We start from the raw sequence: 11,392 nt of genomic DNA, 5'->3' as shown, positions 1-11,392 counted from the left end.
CAACGATGTAGAGGGATGTGCTAACACATAAGTATGTGTTTGCTTGCTCATAGATACCCTGTAGGAAATAATTACGCTAAACAATTGTTTTCCATCAACTTTTGATGTTATATTCGCCTCTACTTGACTTTAGTTATTAATATCTGAGTTTGATAATGGCCTATGCTCCCCAGTAAGTGTATCTATCAGGTTTCTTCTATGATGGATGCACTTTACTCTAAAACAATTCCTCGACATCAACGCCAATCGTCGAAAGTGAATCAAAGTTCACATTATAATTTCTCATGGGTACGTACAAAAAGTTATTGCGCGCATACATATTGGTAAAGTGAATACAAATTGCATATCATAACGCCAACTTTTGCAAATTTCGAATTTATACTCTAAGCTTCTCAAACTTAGAAACCAAATACAGTTTGAGAGTGTTCTCTCTCACACTTTACGCTCGATTCATATTTTTTGTGTGAGCTGTCTTAAATTTATACTAGGTGCATACATACGAGTACATACATACATGGTGTATATATTTAAAATAGAGTGTTACTTTTCAAACCATATAACTCAAAATAATGAAATTATAAAGTTAGATTTACAAAAACTTTGTATTTATAGTTCCAAAGTCGCAAATCCACATTTGGAGGGCGAACAATACCAAGATACGCTCTCTGCTCTGATACCTTTTGGGACTTTGCGCCTACCTCAGCTTACCATTTCTTTCAAAGCTTTCAAAACCTGTTCGGATTAGTCCTTTTTGATCCCTAAGATCGAGAATTAGTCATTATTTCCAGGTTAGGATAAGTGGTTTCGTTTGAGTTTCGTCTGGGTTTGAGTTTACAGTGAATGAGCATTAGTTAATCTTTGACAATCCTTTGGGTTAATGTTTTCAAAAGTAAGATGCTCCGAAATTAGTGGATATTTAGTTTTAGTCATTTTAATTTGATGTCATTTATCCATTCCATCTTAAGTTAAAGACAGAAAACGTCTACGTATCTGCGTCGCTTATTAGAACTGGATAAACCCATTTGTATTTCATTTTGAACAATTGCAGGAATTATACCGGTATGTACCGTACAACGATAGACTTCCTAACATGAGTGCAATTTAATGGTACAAAGTAAATATCACTATTACATGCATTATACAATCATCACTCATACGCTCCAGTACATAGAGTGGTGATAAAAGTTTTCCAGTTAAATTTAAAAGACACAATGAGCAGCTGAGTAGGGTTGAGAAGAAATGTGCAACAATTCAAAACAACACAATACATAATTTCCAAGAATAGGGGGTAGAAAGAAGCTCTACAAATCAGAGGGTGATTGTGATGATATAGTTTGCGCAAAAAGTTGACAAACTGCGACGTCAGCAGAACTAAATGTGGAAACATAGAAAACTAGCAGTGTGTCCAACGCTAATTGCATTTGCCAACAAGTGGCTGACACGAGAAGGTCGCCCTTGAGTGAGCGCACGATTGGCATAAGCGAACTGCAATTCCAGCGGAGAGCTAGTACACCGAACTAAGAGTGCAACAGCTTGTAATTATCGATACTCTACAGTAGTTGAGTGCAATTTGTATATCTGATTAGTACCAAGTGCAGTGGGAGAGCGCTGAAACGACAAGTGGTAAAACGGAGAATATAATAAAAACGCGTTTAAAGCAAAATTAATAATAAAAAAATATTACAACGATTATTATTTCATCGGTGTGCTGTAATATTTGTGTTTATTAAATAACAGCAATTCGCGTGTGAGTATTGGCAAAGCGTTGCGAAAATGACGAAACGAGCGAACGTCTTGTGGTTCCGCCATGGGTTACGTTTGCACGATAATCCGGCGCTGCTGGAGGCCATTTCCGACAAATCGGAGGGTATTGCATTGATACCGCTATTCATTTTTGATGGAGAAAGTGCTGGTAAGTGGAATGGCGTATAAAATAGTAAAAATATATATATGTAGGGGATCAGCTGATCTTGTACGCTTATCACAAGATGTGGATATTTGTGTGCGTGTAAGTACTTGCATTTATTAAATATTATCCTCTTTGTTGTAGAATCTTGATCAAATATATTCTGTTCAAGAGAGCAAATCACCGAATAGAATACATAGATCCGAAACTCGACTAGCTCAATTTCCAAGTGTGTTTCTTATATATGTTTTTCAATTACATGATCAGAAAATCCATGAAATTTTCACAGTCCACAATTTGAGATTTCGGTGTTTCGGTTGGGGTCCCATCCTTAAAATACGCTGAATAGGCTCTTTCAGATTTGTGAACGGAAGTTAGCAAACCACAAATGGTTGCGTGTTTTAAAAGATCTAACTTCAAAAAAATAATTAAATAAAATTCTACCCCATTAAATAAACGAGAAAAAGTTCAGCCTACCATTTGAAAATATAACAAATTTATAGCATATGGACTAAACTCGACAAACGCATTTGACTTTCAAAGAGCAAATGGTAATCTTCACCGATTTGTCACAATCGTATAAATCATTAATAATAAAAATTCATCATACCCCAGTTGGTAAAGGTAAGGTAAAGATTAAGAAAGTCCGTACATTTTGAGTTTCCCATAAAATTGTTTTATCGATCGACTGGTCGTCGAGATCAAAGTTAGGTCAATTTTTTAATCAAAATTGTACGTTGGAATCATTGAAACGGTATCGAAAATAAAATTTACGATCACATTCAACTCACTTACCGACACGAAAAAATACATTCCTTGGCTAATAAATGTCGCTAATTACGAAATCATTGATTCCGCAAAATCGAAAATTTTGGTCGAAATCTATCCGTTTATAAGTGAAGCAAAGCACAGACAATTTCATTTATCACAATTGTCGTATTTCCCGATAAGTAACGATAGAACAGTTTTACGTTCTAACTTTGTGGAAAAGCAGTTTATAGACGAAATCAATGAATGCATGACAATTTTCGATCGACAATCTTTATCGTATCGAAATCGAATTCGCTGCGGATTCAATAATTAGGTCCAATATGTATGTTTAAAAATCAAATTTAATATTTCCTTTTTTAATCGTTCATTAACGAAATGTATGTACTATACCATGACTATCGAAATATTTTTGGTGTATTGATTTTTTTTAGACACGTCATGGGAGATGAGGTACCCGGCTGAGTTTTCCGAATTTGTAAATACAAATTTCACAAAATACAATATAAAATGTACATTTGATATGCCAAAATGTTTAAATGAAACACGTATATGATTGTATATCCAAGAAAATTTAAAAATACTCTTTTTTTGACCTCTGACACCCAACTAACCCCTTAAGCCCACTTAATAATGGCACTTTATTACAGACCGAGTAAAATATTGCACCAAAAAAACAAGTAAACCATATTTTTAATGATCCTAGTTTCAGTGGATTTCAATAAAATATGGTCGAATAATTCCAAAACAAAACATATCTAAATACAACGAGTTCATTTAACTTGAAGCTTAAGATTATAAGCTTCCCTTTACTAACTAATGACAACTATCGTTCTGTATGAAGATTAAATAATGCATTTAAATCACTTAATTCTCATTCGAACCCGCTCTAGGTACCAAGACAGTTGGGTATAATCGTATGAGCTTTCTTCTCAACTCCCTGGCTGATATTGATAAACAATTAAAAGCCATACGCGGAGCGAGTGATATTTCAGGCAAATTATACTTGTTCCAAGGCAATCCGGCAACGGTGTTTCGTCGTCTAAGTGAATACTATAGATTGAATAAGATTTGCTTCGAACAGGATTGCGAACCAATTTGGAATCGACGTGATGATTCAGTGCGTTCTCTATGTAACGACTTGGATATTGAGGCAGTGGAGAAGGTATCTCATACGTTGTGGGATCCACGGACTGTTATTAGTACAAATGGTGGAATTCCCCCATTGACCTATCAGATGTTTTTGGTAAGACAATTTATGATTTCGAATAAATTTACAATAATTGAAAACTGATATCCCCTCAGCACACCGTGGAAATAATTGGTGTTCCACCACGTCCAGTTGAAGATCCCGACTGGGATGGCGTTGAGTTTCTAAAACTAACTGATAACATGCTTATGGAATTAAACGCCTTCTGGCGGGTATGTATATTCGTGCTCGATGTTTGTTTTATTCAATCTATGTTATCTCCATAGTTCCCCACACCTGAGGACTTCAATGTATATCCAGACAATGTAAGCTATGTGGCCAAGGTGAAATGGCATGGCGGTGAACAGCAAGCATTGTTACATCTAGATGAGCGTCTAAAAGTAGAAGAGCGTGCTTTTAAAAACGGATACTATCTCCCAAATCAGGCAAATCCCAACATACTCGAATCTCCGAAATCGATGAGCGCTCATCTTCGCTTCGGCTGTCTGTCAGTCCGCCGTTTTTACTGGAGCGTACATGATCTCTTCAAGCACGTGCAAATTGAGGCTTTACGTCAACGTGTACACATGGCCGGCGGAGAGCACATCACTGGGCAGCTCATTTGGCGTGAGTACTTTTATACAATGTCCGTAAATAATCCTTATTACGATCGCATGGAGGGCAATGCGATCTGTTTGAACATTCCATGGGCTGCACCAAATAAGGAACAGTTGCAAAGTTGGCGTAGTGGTCAAACTGGGTTTCCCTTGATTGACGCTGCAATGCGCCAATTGCTGGCCGAGGGTTGGTTGCATCACACACTACGCAATACGGTGGCAACATTCCTGACTCGCGGTGCACTCTGGCAAAGTTGGGAACATGGCTTGAGGCACTTTCTCAAATATCTATTGGATGCTGATTGGTCAGTATGTGCTGGGAATTGGATGTGGGTGTCATCGTCTGCATTCGAACGTCTTTTGGATTCCTCTTTAGTCTCTTGTCCTATAGCATTTTCCAAACGTTTGGATCCCAAAGGTGAATACATTCGTCAGTATGTACCAGAGTTGGCTAATGTGCCTCAGGAGTATATGTAAGTATTTTCCTAAAATATAGTGTCTTTGAATAAGTCGCTTCGCTATTTTTCCAAATATAGTCACGAACCATGGCGTATGCCACAGGAACTTCAGGAAAACTGCGAATGTGTCATTGGCGTGCAGTATCCCGAGCGTATCGTCGACTTAGCAAAAGTATCAAAACGTAATGTACACGCTATGCAAACACTGAGGCAGTCGTTGATCGCCGGCGGCGCGCCCGATGAAGGCCCACCACATTGTCGGCCATCCAACGAAGAGGAAGTGCATCAATTCTTTTGGTTGGTTGAATGAGCTTCCGAATTCTTCTTAAAAAAAACTATAAGAAAGTATACGCATTGGATAAGCAAATGTGGGGACCGATAACATAAATATTTAAATATCTGTTTTATTAAAGCATATTCACACATTAATGTTGTAAAAGCTAATTAAAATTATATAAGAATAAATTTTAGTCATATATCCTTAACCCATAACCTAAATAAATATATATATATATGTTATATAAATATACAATTGATTAAAATGATATCGTAGATGTAGATTTATTAATTCGTTAAGTAAGTTTAAAATATAGAGACATAAATTTGTTCACTCCACCGTCAATTTAGACTCACACAAGACTGATTATTATTGAGATTATGTTACTAATTTAGGTAGACACATGTGTAGAAGTTCACGCAAGTGAGGAAAGTTTTTGATTGTCATTCACTTGGGAGTGGCCAGAAACGATTCTTCTCCACATGGTTCAAGCAGCTCACGACTTCCGGTTTTAGACCAAGTATCCTCTGGGTAGCCAACAGACATCCGTTTGAAGGCGAGCTAAAGTGAGAAGGCGAAGCCCGCTTATGCGGTTGTGCGTAGGGTTTGGGACCCACCACATAAAAACACCCCCCAATGAAAAATCTACAAAAGCCTCGGATGAGACACCCCCCTTTTGATGACGACCCCTGCAAACGTTTTAAGGATAATGATATAAGGGCATGCACCTGGTATGTCCGGACCCTTAATTGGGAAGGTGCCTCTGCCCAGCTGGTTGATGTCCTCATACGACTCAAGGCTGACATCACCGCCATCCAAGAAGTGCGATGGACGGGACAAGGACGGAAGAAGGTGGGTCCTTGTGACATCTACTACAGTGGCCATATAAAGGAGCGCAAATTTGGTGTTGGATTTGTGGTGGGAGAGAGACTCCGTCGCAGAGTCCTGGCATTCACCCCGGTGGATGAACGTCTTGCCACAATCCGCATCAAAGCGAGGTTCTTCAACATATCGCTGATTTGCGCCCACGCCCCAACGGAAGAGAAGGACGATGTGACCAAAGATGCTTTCTATGAGCGCCTAGAACGCACCTATGAGCGCTGCCCCCGCCACGATGTAAAAGTCGTGCTTGGCGATTTTAACGCCAGGGTGGGTAAAGAAGGTGTCTTTGGCACAACAGTCGGAAAATTCAGCCTCCATGACGAAACATCGCCTAACAGCCTGAGGCTGATCGACTTCGCTGGGGCCCGATTATGGTCGTCTGTAGTACCAGATTCCAGCATAAGAAAATACATCAAGCTACTTGGCTGTCTCCTGATCGAAACACGCGGAACCAAATCGATCACGTTGTGATAGACGGAAGACATGTCTCCTGTGTTTTAGACGTGCGTACGCTCCGAGGACCAAATATAGACTCGGACCATTATCTGGTCGCAGCGAAGATACGCACCCGCCTCTGTGCAGCAAAGAATGCCCGCCAACAAACACAAGGAAGGTTCGACGTCGAACAGCTGCAATCGCAACAGACAGCCACGAAATACTCTACTCGACTTGCACTCCTGCTCTCTGAGAGCACTCATCAGCATCTCGGTATAAGGGAACTGTGGAACGGCATCTCAAACTCACTGCGTACCGCTGCAGCCGAAACAATTGGTTTTCGGCAACGACAAAAAACAAGCTGGTACGATGAGGAGTGCCGTTTCGCAGCGGAGAGAAAACAGACTGCCTACCTCGCAACGTTGCAAACGACCACAACACGTGCGGGATGGGATAGATACCGAGAGCTGAAGAGGGAAGCGAGACGCATCTGCAGACAAAAAAAGAAAGAGGCCGAAATGCGTGAGTACGAAGAGCTTGAGAAGCTGGCAGACAGAGGGAATGCTCGAAAATTTTATGAAAAAATGAAGCGACTTAACGAAGGTTTCAAGACCGGAGCATCCTCATGTAGAGACCAAGGTGGTAATCTGGTAACCGATGTCCAGGGCATACTGGGATTATGGAGGGAACACTTCTCCGACCTGCTGAATGGCAGTGAGAGTACAACACCAGGAGATGGCGAACCCGATCCCCCAATCGATGACGATGGAACAGATGTTCCATTACCCGACCATGAAGAAATTCGAATAGCAATTACCCGCTTGAAGAACAACAAAGCAGCGGGGGCCGATAGATTACCGGCAGAACTATTCAAATACGGCGGCGAAGAACTGATAAGTTGTATGCATCAGCTTCTTTGCAGAATATGGTCGGAAGAAAGCATGCCTGACGATTGGAATCTCAGTGTGCTCTGCCCAATCCATAAAAAGGGAGATCCCACAATCTGCGCCAATTACCGTGGGATCAGCCTCCTAAATATCGCATACAAGGTTCTATCGAGCGTATTGTGTGAAAGACTAAAGCCCACCGCCAACAAACTGATTGGACCTTATCAGGGTGGCTTTAGACCTGGAAAATCGACAACTGACCAGATATTCACCATGCGCCAAATTTTGGAGAAGACCCGTGAAAAGAGGATTGACACACACCACCTTTTTGTCGATTTTAAAGCTGCTTTCGACAGCACGAAAAGGCCTTTACGCCGCGATGTCTGAATTTGGTATCCCCGCAAAACTAATACGGCTGTGTAAGTTGACGTCCTCTCTCGACGAACCAAAATCAAGCTCTACAAGTCGCTTATCATTCCCGTCCTGCTTTACGGTGCAGAAGCTTGGACGATGTCACCATCAGATGAGACGAAACTAGGAGTTTTCGAGAGGAAAATTTTGCGCAAGATTTATGGTCCTAAGAACATTGGCAACGGCGAATACCGCAGACGATGGAACGATGAGCTGTACGAGTTATACGACGACATTGACATAGTTCAGCGAATAAAAAGACAGCGGCTACGCTGGCTAGGTCATGTTGTCCGAATGGACGAAAACACTCCAAAGTGTTCGATGCAGTACCCGCCGGAGGAAGCCGAGGAAGGGGAAGGCCTCCACTCCGTTGCAGGGACCAGGTGGAGAGCGACCTGGTTACACTTGGGATCTCCAACTGGCGCCGAACTGCGAAGGAGAGAGAGAGGTGGCGCACTATCGTCGATTCGGCTATAACCGGCTAAACGGTTGCAACGCCAATCACATACATTGTTTAGCATTTCATCATGGAAAGACTTACGATTCTTCAACGTTTAAAAATTGTTCGACTTTATTACTAAAATGCACATCATATATGAGACCCAGCATTCATTATTGGATAAAAATCGACCGAATAGACCACGTCCAGCACGCAGTGAAGAAAATATATGTAGCTGCCGTAGCTGAGAGTGTACACGAAGACCGTGGAGAGTCGATTCGGTGCCGCTCGTAGCAACTCGGACTGACGTTTGGAACAACTTGCCGCATTTTACGTCGAGATCTTAAATGGAAAGCGTACAAAATACAGCTGATGCAAGAACTGAAGCCGCTCGAAATTCCCCAGCGACATCGCTTCACTCAAATGGGCTCTTGAAAAGTTCCAAGAAGATCTGAAATTTTCGAGGCCCATTTCTGACTCAATCAATGTAAACAAGAAAAATGCCGCATTTGAGATGGAAAGCAACCTGACTAGATTCAAAAGCTGCCATTTCATAAAAAAAACAGTTTGGTGTGGTTTTAGGGCCGGTGGAATCATCCATATTTCTTTAAAAATGATGTCGATGAGAAGGTAATCGTCAATGCCGTCCATTAACGCGTCATGATAACGTCATTGATGTCGGAAATTGAAGCTCGTGATCTCGGCGACATTTGGTTTCAACAAGACGACGCCACTTCCCACACATTGCAATCTCGCTTCGATGCAGGCCTTGGAGCAAAACATCACGCGTGTCAATCGCCAGTTACCAGTCGAAATGCTCGAACGAGCCATCGAAAATTGGACTCAACGGATGGACCATCTGAGACTAAATATTCTGTACAAAATAAAACATCATTTAATCATATAATGTGAATGTGATCTTCGGTAGATACTTCTGACGAAGAAAATTCACATCTAAAAAGAAAAACGCCACAAATTGTTGGTCGTAAATATATTTTTTACGAAATTCACCACAATTACCTTACCACAAAAACCACATTTCAGTCGAAAAAAGTATGACAAAATTTATTTATTTTTTTTTTTTGTTTATTTATTTGCATTTATTTATCTTTTATACTTTTTGCTACTATTTTTCTTTCATTATCACCTAATTAACACGCCAGATTAATCAACTGAGGACAATAGAATATATTTTTTGCAAAATTTACGAGTAGACACGTGACCAGCGCGTTTTAATAGCTACTTTGTTATAATTTATGCACAAGTTTATGTGAGTATGTTACAAATAGATTGAACACGTACTTAAAAAAATTAAAACGCATACAATTTTGCGTACATAGTATATCCTTGTGGTGTACACTGAACGCATACTCAACATACAGAAGTTCGAAATGTATGTACAAATACACTTTTTCTAAATTTTCTAACCAATTTCCAATTAATTGCTACGTAAAATTAATTTAAATTATGAGACATTTAAATTTTTGTTTTAACATTTAGATTAACAATGGGCAAAATTAGAACGTTAGTTAAAATGGAATTTCAGTTGAAAGGATTTCGCTTTAAATTTTTTTAATATGTTTTGCTGAGCAAACGCGTTTAATTAACTTTTAATGACACATATGGATTTTTTTTCGAGTTAACAATATTTGTTGCACCCTAATACACAATTGCTGTTTTTTGCTTTTATTTTCTGTCAGTTTATTTGGAGTTATATATTTTTATTATTATTAAAATAATAATTTATTTATTTTTAATTTTCGTTTAATTTCATCGTTATTTGTATCATAGATTTAATCATACAGAATTGTAGTTTTTAATTTCACTGCAGCGCTGAGGTTATGTTTGCATTAATCCCATGAGGAAGGAAGCGGTTTTGCAGTTTCTCAGCAGCGCTCATATATGCATGTAACCTACATTTTATATGAAAGTATGTGAAATACGGAGTTAAGAAGTAGCCACCGCATGTATTTCGGATATCGAGAAATTGCATATAAAATAATCAATGGAAATAGACTTATAACTCCCTTTTAAAAATCAGAAATGATCGAACCAATTAGTATTTAACCGTGAGATTCTACATTCTAGCAATTAACAATTGTGCTTATAGCATGTATAAACAATTAACGGGAATAAAAAAGTTAACTTCTGAACTTTAACCATTTTGAAAACCGAAGAGATCGATAAGCAACTGAAAATAAATCGTTTCCCGATAATCCAAATCTTTGCTTCAAAATCGAAGTCAAACAAAAAAATTAGGAAGATAATAAACCACTAAACATTACTTTCCTTCCATATTTTGATAAAGTACAAAATAAAGGTGATAGACAAAGTCAGTGTTAACCTCTCGTTTCGATTTTCAGCATCATGAAATGAGTTAAAGAGTCATAACTGAATAGAATGTAATTTAATGAGACTGAAAAGAGATCTCTATAAATCTCTACTTCCTAATAATTGTTATAGAAACTTATTCTAAAATAAGACATATTAAATCGTTACAATCCTTTCGACCTCCTATATATCAGATAAAAAATTTGACACGAGTCATAACTCTTGAAATCAATAGATTACTTCTAAACCATTACAAGTAGATAATTGAACTATTTAGAAGTAAACTATCTGAGGAATCACCAAGATCGTTGAAACTAAAGATAGCAGTGAAACGGACTAATTAGATTATGTGCAACTAAGCACAGTTTAAATCATGTAAAAGGTATTTCTAAAATTTTCGGTTTCAGGATTAAGCCTTACAATTTGAAATGTAATTAACCGAAAATCCAAAAAAAAAATACAATAATACAAAAATCTATATATAAGGGGGGTACTTAAATTTTGAAAAACAATTCTTACACAACATATCATACATTTCAATCGCTTCGTCCATGCTTTAGCTGTATGTGTGAATAAATTATTAATTTGATTTAATAATCCACCCTAATGTACATCATGGAACTAAATATAAATAGTGTATCAACATATAGTGAATGTGCATTAGCTCTATTTTAAAGTATTTGTCTTTATTGCATTTCTTCTTCCTTCGCAAAGTGCTATTTGTCTTACTAATTTTTTATTAATTCACACTAATATCCAACTTAAATCAAACTGTCACTTCTAATCTAAAGT

General features: G+C 38.5%; 1 protein-coding gene across 1 annotated transcript; it reads left to right on the top strand.

The window, feature by feature from the left end:
- Window positions 1–1,417: 1,417 nt before the first annotated feature.
- LOC105213705 (cryptochrome-1) lies at window positions 1,418–5,436 on the top strand. The gene is given in 5 exon segments (NM_001304750.1): window positions 1,418–1,912; window positions 3,568–3,920; window positions 3,980–4,096; window positions 4,151–4,953; window positions 5,017–5,436. Coding segments are annotated over 5 exon segments (1,644 nt in total). The 5' UTR covers window positions 1,418–1,773; the 3' UTR covers window positions 5,249–5,436.
- The last annotated feature ends 5,956 nt before the right edge of the window (window positions 5,437–11,392 follow it).

The sequence above is a fragment of the Zeugodacus cucurbitae genome, chromosome 2 (assembly GCF_028554725.1).
Source record: "Zeugodacus cucurbitae isolate PBARC_wt_2022May chromosome 2, idZeuCucr1.2, whole genome shotgun sequence".
Classification (NCBI taxonomy): domain Eukaryota; kingdom Metazoa; phylum Arthropoda; class Insecta; order Diptera; family Tephritidae; genus Zeugodacus; species Zeugodacus cucurbitae.
This window is presented reverse-complemented; position numbering and strand designations above follow the sequence as displayed.